Raw genomic sequence first — 18,551 nt, forward strand, 5'->3', positions numbered from 1 at the left:
TTTGTAAGGCCCCTATGGGGAAATGGAAAAGTTTTCCAGCTTCTCCTTTGTTGAGTCTTCATCTTGTAGTGTCATTATTTTGTTTTAATGAATTCCCAGAACAATAGGTACACCCTCTGAAAATATGACTACAGGACATATTCCAAAGCCAAATATAAATTATTTTTGGACTCCTCATACATTTTCTTCCTATGATTTGTGTAGCTAATGTAGAATTGCTGGAACTGTGTATTTTAAATCATTTCCTGGATGAAACATGTAACCAGTGAAGAGAGAGGGAAAGGATTCTGCATCGTTTTGCAAATTTTTTTGCCTACTTTTCAGTGCTAGTCAGTGGAATTCATGGGTGTTGGATGAATTTAAACAGAAAGAAAATCTCTCGAGTTCTTCTCATCAGCTAAAATGGTGCTCATGTTCTGTTAAGATTTCTAGAAACCTGGAATACCTACTGTTAAGATTGAGTGCTTTTATAGGTTTGTTGAACGTAGTAAATCCCAGAGTTAGACAAATATTAAGTGCAGATATTGACTCTGATGCCATTTGCATTTAAAAGGGAAAGTTGCTGTGAGGGGTGAGGGCAGGGAACATGCCTTGTTTGGAGGTTATTATTTGTATTTAGGTTAAGGTTATTTCTGCTTGTTTCTGATCTTCATCCTGTTGAGTTTGAAACAGCAAAAGAAGTGTATAGGGAGTTCTTGGGAATTTAGTTTCTGGAGCTTAAGATAGAGATGAGAGCTAGAGATAGTAGGTTTCCTTAAAGGTTACGGATACTCAGAGTAAGGCACTGAAATCTATTATCTCAGTCAGACCTAGAGCAAAGTAGAGAAACTGTTTTTTCTTAAATAAAGAGTAAAGACAATTCCTGAATGACAGAAGGGAAGACTGAGAGATTCAGTTTCCTATGTGTCTTTCTTGTTGTTGTTCAGTCGCTAAGTTGTGACCAACTCTTTGCAACCTCATGGATGGCAGCATGCCAGGCTCCTCCATCCTATATTATCTCCCAGAGTTTGCTCAAATTCATGTCCATTGAGTCAGTGATGCCATCCAACCATCTCATCTTCTGCTGATCCCTTCTCCCTTCTGCCTTCAGTCATTCCCAGCATCAGGGTCTTTTCCAGCAAGTCAGTTCTTTGCATCAGGTGGACAAAGTATTAGAGCTTCAGCATCAGTCCTTCCAATGAATATTCAGGGTTGATTTCCTTTAGGATTGACTGGTTTGATCTCTTTGCTGTCCAAGGGACTCTCAAGAGTCTTCTCCAGCACCATAATTCAAAAGCATCATTTCTTGGACACTCAGCCTCCTTTATAGTCCAACTCTCACATCCATACATGACTACTGGAAAAACCATAGCTTTGACTAGACAGACCTTTGTCAACAAACTGATGTCTCTGCTTTTTAATATGCTGTCTAGGTTTGTCATACATAGCTTTTATTCCAAGGATCAAGTGTCTTTTAATTTCATGGCTTCAGCCACTCTCTGCACTGATTTTGGAGCCCAAGAAAATAAAATCTGTCACTGCTTCCACTTTTTATCCTTCTGTTTTCCATGAAGTGATGGAACCAGAAGCCATGATCTTAGTTTTTTGAGTGTTGAGTTTCAAGCCAGCTTTTTCCCTCTCCTCTTTAACCCTCATCAAGAGGCTCTTTAGTTCCTCTTCACTTTCTGCCATTAGAGTGGTGTAATCTCCATATCTGAGGTTGTTGATATTTATCCTGGTAAATCTCGATTCCAGCTTGTGATTCATCCAGGCTAGCATTTTGCAGGATGTACTCTGCATATAAGTTAAATAAGCAGGGTGACAGTATACAGCCTTGATATACTCCTTTCCTAGTTTTGAACCAGTCCGCTTTTCTATGTTCGGTTTGAACTATTGCTTCTTGACCTGCATACAGGTTTCTCAGGAGGCAGGTAAGGTGGTCTAGTATTCCCATCTCTTTAAGAATTTTCCACAGTTCGTTGTGATCCACTCAGTCAAAGGCTTTAGTGTGGTCAATGAAGCAGAAGTAGATGTTTTTCTAGAATTTCCTTGCTTTTTCTCTGATTCAGCAGATGTTGGCAGTTCGATCTCTGGTTTCTCTGCCTTTTCTAAATCCAGCTTGTACATCTTGAAGTTCTTAGTTAATATAATACTGAAGCCTTGCTTGAAAGATTTTGAGGATAACCTTGCTAACATATGAAAAGAGTGCAGTTGTACTGTAATTTGAACATTCTTTGGCATTGCCTTTCTTTGAGATTGGAATGAAAACTGACCTTTTCCAGTCCTGTAGCCACTGCTGAGTTTTCCAAATTTGCTAGCATATGCAGTGCAGCACTTTTTATAGCATCATCTTCTAGGATTTTAAAATAGTTCAGCTGAAATTCCATCACCTTCACTAGTTTTGTTTGTAGTGATGCTTCCTAAGGCCTACTTGACTTCAAACTCCAGGATGTCTGGCTGTAGGTGAATGACCACACCATCATGGCTATCTGGATCATTAAGACCTTTTTGGTACAATTTTTCTGTGTATTTTTGCCACCCCTTCTTAATCTCTTCTGCTTCTGTTAAGTCCTTACTGTTTTTGTCCTTTATTGTGCCTTCTTGGAACTACATTGCCTTCTTGCATTTCTTTCTCTTTGAGTAGGTTTTGGTCACTACCTCCTGTACAATGTTATAAACCTTTGTCCATAGTTCCTCTAGTACTCTATCAGATCTAATCCCTTGAATCTAGTCATCACCTTCACTGTATAATCCTAAGGGATTTTATTTAGTTCGTGTCTGAATGGCCTAGTGTTTTCCCTACTTTCTTTAATTTGAGCCTGAATTTTGCAATAAGGAGCTCATGATCTGAGCCACAGTCAGCCCCAGATCTTGATTTTGCTGACTGTATAGAGGTTCTTCATCTTTGACTGCAAAGAATATAATCAATCTGATTTTGGTATTGTCCATCTGGTGATGTCCATGTGGAGAATTGTCTCTTGTGTTACATGGTAAGGGTAGCAGTGCATTATATCTGGAGGGTAACTGAATATGTTAAGTAGTTTGCATGTCTATATTACTTAAAATAATAACATAAAATAAGACATATGAATAAATGGTAACCCAAAAGGTGAAGACTACCTAAATGTCTAGCAACTGATAAATGAATCAATAAAATGTGGTATATCCATACAATGGATATTATTTAGTCCTGAAAAGAAATGTAGACTGATACATATTACAGCATGATTGAGCCTTGAAAAAAATATGAGCAGTGAAAGAAGCCAGACACAAAGGGCCACATACTATATGGTTATATTTATATGAAATATCCAGAATTAGCAAATCCACAGACAGAAAGAAAATAGAGGTTATAAGGAGCTGGGGTAAGAGGGAGAAGGGAAGTTATGTTTATTGCATAGTGAGTTTCTGTGTGAGATGATGAAAAATTTCTGGAAATGAAGAGTGATGATGATTGCGTGTCATTGTAAATGTGCTGAATGCTATCGACTTGTCAGTTTAAAGTGGTTTAAGTGGTAAGTTTTGTTACGTGTATTTACCACACACAAAAAAGAATAAGCAGTAAGGGGTTTAGAACTCACTGTAATAAACCTGGTTTTCTTTTTGCACAGGAGCCATGGATCACAGAGGCTTTCATCAGGGGAGTTTCAATAGCTTCCAAAGTAGCTCCAGTGATGAAGACTTGATGGACATACCAGGGACAGCCATGGATTTCTCCATGAGAGATGATGTTCCTCCTTTAGATGGAGAAATAGAAGGTATTATTACTCCTGATGATAATTTATCTTTTTCAAAATTATTTCTAATGTATATACAATAACATTAATTTATCTACTTGTACCCAATCCTGTGTTTTAACATGTGCTTAGATTGCTTGTAACCCCTCTCACCAACAAGATATAGAATAGTTCAACACTTCCAAAGAATTCCTTCTTATTATCCTTTGCACTCAGACCTTCCCTACCCCCAACCCCTGGTAACCACTGATTTGTTCTCTGGCCCATAGTTTTTCCTTGTCGAGAATGTCATATACATGGAGTCACATAGTATGTCAACTTTTTATTTTGCATTTTTGTGCTGGGTCTTCGTTGCTGCGTGTGGGCTTTCTCTAGTTGAGGCAAGCGGGAGCTGCTCTTCGTTGTGGTGCATGGGCTTCTCATTGTGGTGGTTTCTCTTGTTGTGGCCCACGGGCCCTAGAGCATGCAGGCTTATGTAGTTGCAACTCTCGGTCTCTAGAGTGCAGGCTCATTAGTTATGGTACACAGACTTAGTTGCTCCGCAGCCTGTGGGATCTTCCTGGACCAGGGATCAAACACGTGTCTCCTGCATTTGCAGGCGGATTCTTAACCACTGGACCACCAAGGAAGACCAGTATGTCCACTTTTGAGACTGACTTCATTTACTCAGCTTAATGCTTTGGAGATTCACCCAAGTTGTTCATTCCTTGCTGAATAGTATACCCCAGAGTGAAATCACTGAATAATGTGATAAATCTGTGCTGAACTTTATAAGAAGCTGCTGAACCATTTTCCAGAGTGGCTGTACCATTTTGCATCTGAGCTAGCCACATTTGGTAGGTAGTTCCACTTGTCCTGCATTCTCCACAGCTGTTGGTATTTTCAATAATTTTTTAAATTTTCCTTTACAATATTTTAACCATTCTAACACCTATGTAGTGTTATCTCATGATGGTTTAATTTCATTTTCCTAATGGCTTATGATTTTGAACATCATTTCATGTGCGTATTTGCCAAATTTATATCCTCTTTGATGAAATGTCTGTTCAAATCCTTTCCCCCTTTTATAATTGTTTTTTTTATTATCTGGAATATATTTATGAAAGGAGAATTCCTCTTATGTATTGTTTGGTTATCCAGTAATGTCATTCTTTTCATTGGCCACATATAATTTCATGGGATAGCTGTAGCATAGTTTATTGAACTAAGCTTCTATTGATGCACATTTCAGTTGTTTACAATATTTTCCTATTTGTGTGTGTATGTGTGTGTGTGTGGGGGTATGTATCTTTTAACCATATCAGAGCATTTTTGTAGCATGAGTGTGTAAGAGTGTGTATTTCCCCACCACCTGACTGGTACTAAATATTATAATTATTTTTTCATCTTTACAACATGATGAAATAAATATATCTCCATTATTTTAATTTTCACTTTTTTAAATTAATGAGCTTGAGCATATTTTCATGTTTATTAACCATTTAAATTTCTTTTTCTGGGGAATTCCCTGGTGGTCCAGTGGTTCAGACTTCACATTCTCACCACCAGGAGCCTGGGTTCAGTCCCTGGTTGAGGAACTAAGATCCCACAAGCCCCATGACATGGCCAAAAAAAATTCTTTTTCTGAAAGTTTCCTGTTCATACGATGTTCCTGTTTTACTAAGGGGCTATCTTATTTTTTTTATAAGAGCCCTTTATAGCTCAGTTGGTAAAGAATCTGCCTGCAATGCAGGAGACCCTGGTTTGATTCCTGGGCTGGGAAAATCCACTGGAAAAGGGATAGATTACCCACTCCAGTATTATTGATCTTCCCTTGTGTCTTAGTTGATAAAGAATCCGCCTGCAATGTGGGAGACCTGGCTTAGATCCCTGGGTTGGGAAGATCCCCTGGAGAAGGGAAAGGCTATCCTCTTCAGTATTATGGCCTGGAGAATTCCATGGACTAAGTCCATGGGGTCACAAAGAGTCAGACACGACTAAGCGACTTTCACTTTATATTATTATTATTAATCTTTTGTCTAATGTAGGTTGAAAATATATTTTTTTCTCTTTCTGGTTTGCCTGTGTTAGCTTTGTTTTTTTAATCTTCAAATATTTTAAACTTTGTATATAGCTAGGTATATAACCCTTTTGTATCTGCTGAGTTTCTTGTTATAATTAGAAAGGACTGCATCACTTTAAGATTAAATTTATGTACTTACTTTAAATTGTTGTCAGTTTCTTTAAGTTACTGGGATTGCCATTCTCAAAGTAAAGTCAGGGGGCAAGAAACTACTGTTAGAATTCATTATTTAGCAAATTTGTGTTAAGGGCATATGACATTGCAGATAGTTTTCTAGGTTCTGGGAATTAGCAGGGCTTTAAGGCATCATACCTGCCTTCATGAAGTTGATTCTAGCTAGCCTAACAGAAACATAACTATTTATGACAGTATCTATCTCTTAGAGTTGTTTTCAGGATTAAATGAAATAATAATACATAAAATGCTTATGTACCTGGTGTCAAGTTAATGCTCAATAAAATGTTAGCTGTCATCATCATTATTTTATATCTATTATAACCCTATATTATAAGTGCTATAGCTCTTACAAGAACTTAGCAGAGGACGCATTCTGTGTGTGTGTGTGTGTATAGGACTGGAAAAAATTTCACAGAAAAGGTGTGTTTGAGAAGGGCCTTGGAAGATAGGTTACTTGGTAGGAGGAAGAGCATTCAAGGCAGAAAGTAAGCTTTTACAAAGCAGCAAACATAATATATAGAGGTGTAAAATGGAAGATATTAGCCTAAATAAATAAATTTGGGTCTTGAATGTCATGCTGAGAAGTTTGAATGAACCTTATTGTCACTGTGAGGACAAACTCCTTCACATACATACTCATCGAGCACCTGCTATGAACCAGGTACTGCTGTAGGCACTAGGAATACAGTGGCTGGATTAACATAGATAAGATCCAAGCTGATCTGGAATTTAGATCTAGTTGGATAAATAAACAGACAGATTCTCTAGTTAATTATCACAATAGATGATAACTGGGAATAATACTGTGGTTGGAATGATCAGGGAAGGCTTCTCTGAGGGGAGGCGAACAACTTGGGATGAATATACCAGTATGAAAAACATGGATTCAAAAGGATAACAAGGGGCTTTCCTGGTAGCTCAGTGGTAAATTATCTGCCTGCCAGTGCAGGAGACACAGGTTTGATCCCTGATCCAGAAAGATCCCACATGATGTGGAGTAGCTAAGCCCCTGCACCACAACTATTGAGTCTGTGCTCTAGAGCCTGGGAGCCACAACTACTGAGCCTACGTGCCCTACAGCCCCTTCTCTGCAACAAGAGAAATCACTGTAATGAGAAGCCCACACACTGCAACTAGAGAGTAACCTCCACTCCCTACAACTAGACAAGAGCTTGCACAGCAATGAAGACCCTGCAAAGCCAAAAATAAATGAATGAATAAACAAAAAAATTTAAAAAAAGATAAAGAAATTTGCCTGGTAAAGTTACCTCAGGGCAGTAACAGTAGAAAAGAGCCCTTGAATTTAAAGTTCATAAGAGAGAGGTACTCATAGCTTAGTATTTGGTGGGTTTTTCTATTTGCCTACTAATATAAAAGGAACATTTGTGTATCATGTCCATTTTATGTGTAGTTATAACCATAATGAATCAGTTATGTCAATTACTGGCTCTACTGAAGTGGTCAGTTAGGGTATCTATTAACTTAAATTGGCTACCTCTACTTAAGCCTTCTGGCTAAACCAGAGTAGTTTAGTTATCATCATTGCTTTTAATGAAAAATGATTTCATATGACATCTATATGACCAAAGCACTTTTTGTGTGTTCATATTGCTCTCGTTAGGTGATGGGGTGAATATCCATTATTCTCATTTAATAAACTAGAAGACTGAGTCAGGCAAGATTTTGACATTGCCTATGATTGTAGAATATGGTTTTACATGAGTAGTCCTTCACTTTTCACTCTCCTTCACAGGAGAATTACTACTTGTGGTTTCCAGAGTCTGACCATATAATAATGAAGCTGTTTTCCATGAACCACGCACAAAAATCAGTCCACTTACAATACTCTGTAATGATATAATTTTCTTGCTTTGCTTTTTAGTTGTTCTTACTTTAATGTTTTCACACAGCATTTCCTAATGATCATGACAGCAGCAATAGAAAAGAAAGGTCATAAAGTCCTTGATATTTGGTGGTGAAACTGTGCATAAAATATTACATTTTGAACCAGGCACAATAGCACGTACTAAAAAGATTAGTTAAAAGGAACTTGAAAGGCAGTAGAAGTGGTTCTTGCTTTCCAGATGGCTGGAGGGGCTGATTTATGAGGAATGAATAAATAAATTATGCATGGCACGGTTAAATGCATCTGAGGTAGTGTTATAGTAGTCTGTAAATTACAAGAAACATAAACACAGAGATCTGAATGAACGGGAGGAGGAGGCAAATAGAAAAAGGGTTTGAGTAACAGGAAAAAATTCAGAGCTATTCTCGTAGTCCATCTGTTCTCACTTGCCTGCCTCCGCAGCCTGGAACTCCTTGTCAGCAATTCAGTCATGCATGCAGTCAGTATTTTATGGAATACCCAGATATGAACTGTGCTGTTGTGGTAATGTTCTTCGATACCCTTCTTCCTCTCACTTCCTCATCTTTCTACCTAGCCTGCCTTGCTGCTATTCCCTAACTGTAGAATGAAGAGATTCCTGGCAGAAAGTGCAGCACAGGCAGAGGAAGCAGCAGCAGGAGAGACCCTTTTCTGCTTAATAAACAGAGGCTGTGAGTCTGGGGCATGAGACTCAAGGGTGGGGATGGTGACAGTTGGAGCAGGAAATAGGTTGGGAGAGCTTTTAGACCTTACCTTGTAACCAAGCAGTTACCAAATGATTTAAAAGCAGAGGAATGATGTGATTAGATCGATGTTTTAGAGAATGTATGGCAGTGTGGAGGATGGATTCAGGGGAAGGGTATGCTGGAGACTGGAATACCATTAAACTGTTAGTTTTGAACAATCTAGGCAAAAGAGCCGGAGAAGGCAATGGCACCCCACTCCAGTACTCTTGCCTGGAAAATCCCACGGATGGAGGAGCCTGGTGGGCTGCAGTCCATGGGGTCGCTGAGGGTCGGACATGACTGAGCGACTTCACTTTCACTTTTCACTTTCATGCACTGGAGAAGGAAATGGCAACCCACTCCAGTGTTCTTTCCTGGAGAATCCCAGGGACAGCGGAGCCTGGTGGGCTGCCGTCTATGGGGTTGCACAGAGTCGGACGCAACTGAAGCGACTTAGCAGCAGCAGCAGCAGGCAAAAGAGCAAAGGCCTGAATTAAGACAGCAGGAATGGAGATGGGTGGGGAATAAGTCCTGGAAAAATTTTGGAGTGAGCATCAATAAGGCCAATTAGACATGGAGAATAGACCAGAAACGTCAGAGATATCTTACAAGCCCAGGTGGAGTATAGGCAGGCCATTTCTCCCTCGCATGTGAGCACATGCCCAGACCACCCCTGCCAGCCTCAGCATAAGCTCCTGATGTCCCAGGGAAGGGGAAAAGAAAACTCTTTTAAAATGAAAAATATGACAGTGAGTGAAATATACCATGGAAGCTGTGAAACAGTTCTATTTGATCTGCCCCGCTGTAAAAAACAAACAACAACAACAACAACAAAAAAACAAAAAAAAACAACAACAACCAAAAAAACCAGAATGGAGAAACCTACCATCATCATTTCAGTTAGGTTCTCCCCAAACTGATTCAAGCAATTTGTGGGCATGGTGCAAGAAGGAGAAGGAAACGGAATTTGGGATCCATCACCCTCAAGATATTCAAACTTCCCTAAACACTTAGCCTAGTAATAGAAGTAGCAGCAGCAGCAGTGGTAGTAGTAGTACTTAGTAATAGTGTTAGTCACTCAGTCGTGTCCGACTCTCTGCAACCCCATGGAACCCACCAGGCTCCTCTGCCAAGGGATCCTCCAGGCAAGAATACTGGAGTGATTTGCCATTCCCTTCTCCAGGGGATCTTCCTGACCCAGGGATCAAACCGCCATCTCTTGCAATGTAGGCAGATTTTTAAAACACTTAGCCTAAGAGAATGGCAATCGTTATTGCTGCTTTTTGAGCTTGAAAAAAAGAGTGACTGATATCAGAAGCTCTGTGGAGCCATAAACTTCACCTGTTTTATATGCTGAACCCATAAAATGGGGTGTATGTTGATGGTCCACAGTCTTTAAAGGCTTTAAAGTTTCCTTAATGAGAAAATACCTGGTCAGATTTTAGAATGTACACCCCATAATCTCTCCCCCATTTATATGTTTATATTGTTGTCTTTTTTTTTAGTCAGAAAACACTTTTATTTATTTTTAATTTTTTTTAAATTTTACTTTCCAATATTGTGTTGATTTTGCTATACATCAACATGAATCTGCCACGGGTGTACACATGTTCCCAATCCTGAACCTCCCTCCCACCTCCCTTTCCATACCATCTCTCTGGGTCATCCCAGTGCACCAGCCCCAAGCATCCTGTATCCTGCATCGAACCTAGACTGGTGATTCATTTCTTATATGATATTATACATGTTTCAATGCCATTCTCCCAAATCATCCCACCCTCGCCCTCTCCCACAGAGTCCAAAAGACTGTTCTATACATCTGTGTCTCTTTTGCTGTCTCGCATACAGGGTTATCGTTACTATCTTTCTAAATTCCATATCTGTGTGTTAGTATACTGTATTGGTGTTTTTCTTTCTGGCTTACTTCACTCTGTATAATAGGCTCCAGTTTCATCCACCTCATTAGAACTGATTCAAATGTATTCTTTTTAATGGCTGAGTAATACTCCATTGTGTATATGTAGCACAGCTTTCGTATCCATTCATCTGCTGATGGACATCTAGGTTGCTTCCATGTCCTGGCTATTATAAACAGTGCTGCGATGAACATTGGGGTACACGTGTCTCTTTCAATTCTGGTTTCCTCAGTGTGTATGCCCAGCAGTGGGATTGCTGGGTCATAAGGCAGTTCTATTTCCAGTTTTTTAAGGAATCTCCACACTGTTCTCCATAGTGGCTGTACTAGTTTGCATTCCCACTAACAGTGTAAGAGGGTTCCCTTTTCTCCACACCCTCTCCAGCATTTATTGCTTGCAGATTTTTGGATCGCAGACATTCTGACTGGTGTGAAATGGTACCTCATTGTGGTTTTGATTTGCATTTCTCTGAGAATGAGTGATGTTGAGCATCTTTTCATGTGTTTGTTAGCCATCTGTATGTCTTCTTTGGAGAAATGTCTATTTAGTTCTTTGGCCCATTCTTAAGTATATGTTTTATTTGGATCTACTGAGTTTTTACCCAGTGTCCCATCCAGGATACAACATTACATTGTGTCATTGTGTCTCCTTGGGCCCCTCTTGGCTGTGATGGTTTCTTAGACTTCCTTTCCATTTGGTGATCTTGACAGTTTTGAGGAGTACTGGCCAGGTGTTTGTAGATTGTTGCTCAACTGGGATTTGTTTGATGCTTTTCTCATAATTAGACTGAGGCTTGGGGGAGAAGACTAGAGGTAAAATGTCTTTCTTACCACATTCGTATCAAAGGTATATGCTGTCAGTATGACTCATGACTGCTGATGTTCACCTTGATCACTTGGATGAGGCAGTATTTATCCATTTTTTCGACTGTGAAGTTGCACTTTTTTTCATCCTTTTCCTATTGTGTTCTTTGGAAGGAAGTCACTGCATAGCTGACACTTAAGAATAAGGAAGTTATTCTCTACCTCTTTGCAGGTAGAGTATCTAAAGATACTATTTGGAATTGTTCTTCGTTAGAGATTTCTCTATTCTCTCCCAGTTATTTATTCAATCATTTATTTATAACAGTAGGGACTCATTTGTTTAATACTTTGGACTATAATCCATTATTATTTATTTTATTTAAATTTTTCTAGCTGTGCACTCAAAGCTCTTTCAGTTGGCTCTGTTTCCCTTTGACATACCCCTGTCACTGTGGAGGTTTCTTGAGCACTTACTTACTTTTTGGTATAACATACTCCAGGCCCATGTTATGTATTTCCTGACTCAGTCCTAGAATCAGCCATTTCTCCAAGGAGCCCTGGTTCCTTTCAGTGGAGGTTGGCATTAGAAACCAAGATCTGGGCATTCAGTGTGCTTTTTTCTATTGGGGTGTTGATTCTAGGCCCTCTCAGTAAGGAAAAACAAATATACGTGTATACTGACCTACATATTTAACTATCTGCATCTATATTAAGCTAAACATGAGATCATACTGATGTCTCTAATTCTAATCCATTAACACATGGTTCCTTCTTGCCTTCTTCCCTTACTTGTCTGTACCTTCCCCTTAAGGTAGTGAGAAACATGGCTCTCACCATCCACCATCCAATTTTTAACTGTTCATTTCCAGTGTACATGCATGGATTTCAAATTGTTAACCCATATCCTTCATGGGAAACTACTTTATCAACTAGAATAAAGCACTTATTACAAAATTCCTTTTGCCTTACAAAATTCCTTTTGCCTTTAGTTTTAAAAAACTCCATTTCTAGTTACTTGGGTCAGCATCTTTTCCTTTTACCCCTTTTAGTGAGGCTGTTTCACAAATTTGTAATATAATTAGATTCTTTTGTCAGTTAATGCATTCCATCCTGGGATTTTTTTTTAATTGCATACATTAAGGTTCACTCTTTGTGCTGTAAAGCTCTATAGATTTTGATAAGTACATGGTGACATGTATCTACTATTACAGTATCATGCAGAATAGTTTCACTGCCCTGAGAAATCCCATATCTTACCTATTCAATGTTCTTCCTTCTGAGCCCCTGGCAACCATCAGTCCATTTTCATCTTCATAAATTTGTCTTTTCCAGGATATCTTTGGGCTTCCTGGGTGGCTCAGCCAGTAAAGAATCTGCCTGCAGTGCAGGAGACGTGGGTTTGATCCCTGGGTCAGGAAGATCCCCTGGAGAAGGGAATAGCTACCCATTCCAGTATTCTTGCCTGGAAAGTCCCATGGACAGAGGAGCATGGTGGGCTATAGTCCATGGGGGTCTCAAAGAGTCGGATACAACTGAGTGACTAACACTTTGAGAGTTTCTTTATAAATGGAATCATACAGTGTGTAGGCTTTTCAGATTGGCTTCTTTCATTTAGCAATATGCATTTAAGGCTCTTCTATGTCTTTGTGTAGATTGATAGCACATTCCTTTTCATTGCTGAATAATATTCCATTGTCCAGCTATACCACAGTTCGTCTGTTCACTCACCTCCCTACTGCATAACATCTTGGTTTCTTCCAACTTTTGACAATTATGACTAAAGCTGCTACAAATATCTGTGTGCAAGCTTTCCCATAGGCATAAGTTTTCAAGTCAGTTGGGTGAATATATGGGTGTGTGATTTCTGGATTATGTGATAAAACTTTTTAGTTTTATGAGAAATTGCCAAACTGTCTTCTAAAGTGGGTGTGCCATTTTGTTTCCCCATCGACAATGATTGATAGTTCCTGTAACTCCATATACTTGCAAGCAGTTGGTATTGTCAGTGTTTTAGATTTTAGCCATTCTAATAGGTGTGCAGTGGGATCTCATTGTTAGTTTGCATTACCCTGATGACAAATGATGATGAGCATCTTTTCATTTGCTATTTGCCATCTGTATGTCTTCTTTGGTGAGGGTAAGACCTTTTGATTTTAGATCTTCTTTTCTAATATATACAGTTAATACTATAAATTTCTAAGGACTGCTTTTGCTGTATCCCACAAATTTTGTTATATTGTATTTTCATTTTCACTTCAAAATGTTTGAAAATTCATCTTGAGAGGTCTTTAACCCAAGGGTTATTTGCAAGCGTGTTGCTTAATTTCCAGGTGTTTTGGCATTTTCCAGCTATTTTTCTGTAGGTTTCCAGTTTAATTCTCTTGTGTTAAGATTTATATTAAACTGGCTAGGAATTGGGCTGTGTTTAATGTTTGGTGTAATTATTGGTGCTACGGGGCTAAATCTCTAGTGTCCTTGTTTTTGTCTCTTCTCTTGACTGAGCTTCCTTAAGCACCACTCCATTCTGTATCTTGCAGCTGTAATTCACTGTTATTTAGTATGAAAGCGAAAGCATTAGTCACTCAGTCGTGTCCAACTCTTTGTGATCCCATGGAGTGTAGCCCGCCAGGCCCCTCTGTCTATGGGATTTCCCAGGCAAGAATACTGGAGTGAGTTGCCATTCCCTTCTCCAGGGGATCTTCTCAACCCAGGGATGGAACACGGGTCTCCTGCATTGCTGCTGGATTCTTTACCTTCTGAGCCAGTATACGGGAGCCCTATTGGTATGGTGGTATGGTATGGGGGAATAGGTTATTTTATAATTTTCTGATTAAATCGCAGTGTCTGTTGGACCTGTGTTTTGTATTTGACCTTCACAAAATATAATCCAGTGGTATGGCATTTTGTTTTCCCTGCCCCCTACTCCTGTCAGCATTTCCAACCCATTTCCGGGAAGCCCAGACCCCTACTGACTTTGCTTTTTACCCCTTAGGTGAGATTAGGAGGCTGGAGTGGGGACTGGAGAGGGAAGAATGCCCTTCCCCGACCTGGGATAAGTGTTAGTGGCTCAGTCGTGCCCGACTCTTTGCGACCCCATGGACTGCAGCCCACCAGGCTCCTCCATCCATGAGATTTTCCAGGCAAGGATAGTGGAGTGGGTTGCCATTTCCTTCTCTAGGGGATCGTCCCAAACCAGGGATCAAACCTGGGTCTCCTGCACTGCAGGCAGATTCTTTACCAACTGAGCTAATTTTCCCCTGGAGCATAGATAGGCCTTTGTTAGAATGACCTGTTTGGCCTATTTCACAATGATAACTCTTAGCTTTTCATCAGAGTCTGGAGGAGATCTTTCTTTGAGAACACCAAAGTATAGGCTCAGAAGTTTCCTATTCTCATGTAAGTCTACACTCAGCCTTCGGAAATTAGTCAGAATTGCCATTTAAGTGGCCAGGTAAGCAGATCTTTCTCGGTGTCTTTTCAGATAAGCCTGTCTCTTCAGATTTGGAGGTTGGAATTTCCCTTGCAACCTTATAATTCTCTCTGGTGAGTCCTGGAAAAGTTACTGATTTTTCAGTTTTTTCTAGCCTTTTCTTGTTTTTCAAATGGGAGTGACAACTTCTTATTTATTTATTTTAACTGAAGTATAGTTAATTTACAGTGTTGTATTAGTTTCAAGTGAACAGCAAGACAACTGAGCTTTTTACTTGCAAGGGTTGAATCTGGAAGCTCTCCATTTATTTTCTAATTAGTTACACTGCTTTGGTCCCCTCTTGAAAGAAGAAAATTAGAGGACAAACATTTGGCCTCTAATAAATCCTGAGTGGATTATTTTGAACCACACTTTGTTCCAGTTTATGACATTCTAGGGTAGAGGAAAGGGTTGCTGTGATGTTTTGGGAGTGTTGTGGTGAGTGTTTCTGGGGTCTGTGGCCAGCGGGTTCTCCAGAAGTTTGGTAACCATGTTGGTATAGCTCTGGTTAGCTGGAGACCAGATGCGTTTGGTCCCAGGTGTGCCCTACTTCACTGCTGAGCTGAATCTTACTTTTCCAAGATTAGTACCATTTTATGATCTTGCTAGAAGAGTATTCTCTAACTATGCAATCAAAATACCTTTGAAGTTCTTCAAAGCTAAGGTCTTCTCAGAAGTCATTTAGCACAATGTATGAATGATCCACAAATAATCATTGCTAAAATAATGAGTATGAGGGTGGGAAAGGACTGTAAAAATCATACATGTTAATACACCCTGATTTTACAGATGGGGAACCTTAAAGCCACAGAGATGAAGGCAGTTGCTCAGGGTTACAAAATTACTGAGTTATGGAGCTAGGCTTGGAATCTGTATCTTCTTACTGCTGGACAACAGGCCTGATCATGAAGACTATTCTTCCCATTGACTTTCACTTAAAAATTTAGTAAGCCATCTTCCTTCTGGTACATTTCTCCTGGTGTTGTCTGAAACCTGTCGCCTGTTTTGTTTCCAAATACCCCAATGGTCTGCCTCTCACAATAGAAGTCTTTCCTTTGCGATGTCCTGTTTCTAATCTTCTAGCTGCATTATTGTTATTTTTCTTTTTAGAAACACACATAACACATAAACACACCTCACTGTTAGAGATTCAAACAGTGCACACATATATAACATGTGAAAGTCCTCCCCCTCACTGCCGACTTCCCACTCCAGAGATAACCCTTCAGAATAATTCAGTTATGACCCTTTCAATTCTTTTTCTATCCAGTTAACACAGAGACACAATTTTTAAAAATCTACTTATTATTTTGTAAATAGCTTTTTTCACATAGTGAGTTTGGGAGATTTTTCTGTTTCAGTACACATGAGTCTGCTTCTTTCCTTGTGCTATTCCCCCATTACTGGACTCTTTCATTGTTTCCAGTGCTGTAGTGAATAACATGCATGTGTTGGTGTACGCAGGTCCAAGTGTTTCTTTAAGAGCATTTCCTAGATTATATATGTGTGTGCTTAATTCATTTTTGTTTGTTTCGGGTATTCCATATACCTTGTGAGATCTTAGTTCCCTGACTAGGGATCGAACCGCGCCCCCTACATTGGCAGCATGGGGTCTTAACTGGAAGTCCTAATTAATTTCTTTGTCCATAACATCACACTATTCCCATGAGTTTGGGAAGAATCTCCTACTTGCTGTTTTCCTCTCTTGAAGTTTTTCACCCTGCCAAAGAATGATTGCTTATCTCTTGTCCTCAGCTTCCTTTTGGAGATTAATAGAAAGAAACCAATGTAGGCTCAGTACAGAGGAACTGGTGAGTTGCTGCTTCTAAAATAATAAGTATAAGTAATTACATAGGCTTGTGCTAGCCAAAGGGTTTCTCAATACTCTGGCATGGAATGTACTTCTTAGAGCAAGATCTCCCTATCCATTACATTTCCCAGTCCTCTTGTCAGTCCCTTGTAAAGTATAAAGTTGAGAAGGAAGGAATGAAGAGCAAGTAAGGGAGCAGAAGGTTATTTTCTTTATATGGACAACCCTCTCAGCAATGCTGTCAAACCTAGCCCCTCTACTTCCATTTCTGCATTTTTTTTGTACAGTGGGAGTCTATAGGTACCAAACCATGCTCCTCAAGTTGTTTTTCCAAACACTGGTAACTCTGGCAGTTAGCACCCTAGCTCCACAGGTAATGAAAGTGAGTTGGGTGGGGGAGCTTCTAGATTAGAACAGATGGCTGGGAATAGAAAGCTTAAAAGGTACACTGTCAAGCAAATGTCTACAACCCTGTGGGGACAGAGCTGTATCCAATGGGAGCCATGGAGTCTGAAGGTGGTATTAGAATCTAGATAAATGCTTATCTCAAAAGCCTTTTTCCTATCCCTTTCTGCCATGCCCCATCTTCCTGTATACTCCTTGTAACCCTCAAACTTTATTTTAATAGCACATATATATTTGTTACTGTTGTTGCAGTTCTATTGCCCACCTCTCTCGACACCTGATTGAACTTGTGTCTCTTACGTCTCCTGCATTAGGCGGGCGGATTCTTTACCACTAGCGCCACCTGGGAAGCCCAGCTCTCGGCAGTCAGTCCTTAATTGAAATGGGTGCAGGGGTGACCGTCAGAACAACACAGACACTGAGCCAACAGGTTGAATGTCCCGGAGCCTCTTGGTGTTCCAGCTGCTGCGTCCTGGGAAAGTTCAGGAGCCTTTGGGGGATGGTTGTGGGGGAAGAGAGTCCTTAGGAAAGAGTGGTTATCTCTCTACAGCCTCTCACAAAGTGAGGTATTTCACTATGTAACAACCAGTATGGCGTTACAGATATGTATCAATGGAATGTGTGCCTGCTAAGTTACTTTACCACTAGTACCACCTGGGAAGCCCAGTCAATGGAAATCAGTTCAGTTCAGTTCAGTCGCTCAGTCGTATCCGACTCTTTGCGACCCCATGAACTGCAGCATGCCAGGCCTCCCTGTCCATCACCAACTCCCGGAGTTCACTCAGACTCACGTCCATCGAGTCAGTGATGCCATCCAGCCATCTCATCCTCTGTCGTCCCCTTCTCCTCCTGCCCCCAATCCCTCCCAGCATCAGAGTCTTTTCCAATGAGTCAACTCTTCGCATGAGGTGGCCAAAGTACTGGAGTTTCAGCTTTAGCATCATTCCTTCCAAAGAAATCCCAGGGCTGATCTCCTTCAGAATGGACTGGTTGGATCTCCTTAGTCACCCTGAATAAGTGCCCTAGGAGCCAAACTAAACTAAAGCATAACAGTCCTGTGACCCTCTCCAGGGCTTTGATGAGAGGGCTGCTTCACTAATATTTGCTTTTCAACTAGTGGGTATATGTTAGTGGGAAAGCAAATTGATAGAAAGGTCCTAAAAATGTTGACTAATTACTGAGGCTTCAACTGAAATGTATTCTCAAACATAGAGGTAAATTGAATGTGAAAGAGTTCATGGCTTGTTGGGAGATCTGGAATAGATGAACCAGTACAAGAAGGGAAAGGGGTGCAGATATGAAAGTGAGAAGTGGCTCATAATAAACTCTTACTACTTGCTGTTGAATGAAGGTACAATTTTAAAAATCACAGGATGAATATCTGCTGATGTGTGTTAGGTAGAATGTTGACTGTTTTTGTATATGTGCTTTTAGCTTTGCAAAAATACAAAATATCCATGTAAAAACTGAAATATATTCTTAAAATGCAACTATTTTCCAAGTCCTCTGATGCATACAAATAGCCCTGCTCCATTTCTCTGTGTGCTTATTTCTTTCTTTAGGCTACTGCCAATAAGTGAGCC

At 40.0% G+C, this 18,551-nt stretch overlaps 1 protein-coding gene across 3 annotated transcripts in view; it reads left to right on the forward strand.

Moving 5' to 3' along the window:
- CLCN5 (chloride voltage-gated channel 5) overlaps positions 1 to 18,551 on the forward strand; it is a 135,018-nt gene that overhangs the window by 86,438 nt on the left and 30,029 nt on the right. For all 3 annotated transcript variants that reach the window (XM_052663229.1, XM_052663230.1, XM_052663228.1), the window contains one exon: positions 3,591 to 3,737. In XM_052663229.1, the coding sequence (XP_052519189.1) occupies positions 3,596 to 3,737 (142 nt within the window). In that variant the 5' untranslated portion in view covers positions 3,591 to 3,595. The remainder of the gene's footprint in view (positions 1 to 3,590; positions 3,738 to 18,551) is intronic.

The sequence above is a fragment of the Budorcas taxicolor genome, chromosome X (assembly GCF_023091745.1).
Source record: "Budorcas taxicolor isolate Tak-1 chromosome X, Takin1.1, whole genome shotgun sequence".
NCBI lineage: Eukaryota > Metazoa > Chordata > Mammalia > Artiodactyla > Bovidae > Budorcas > Budorcas taxicolor.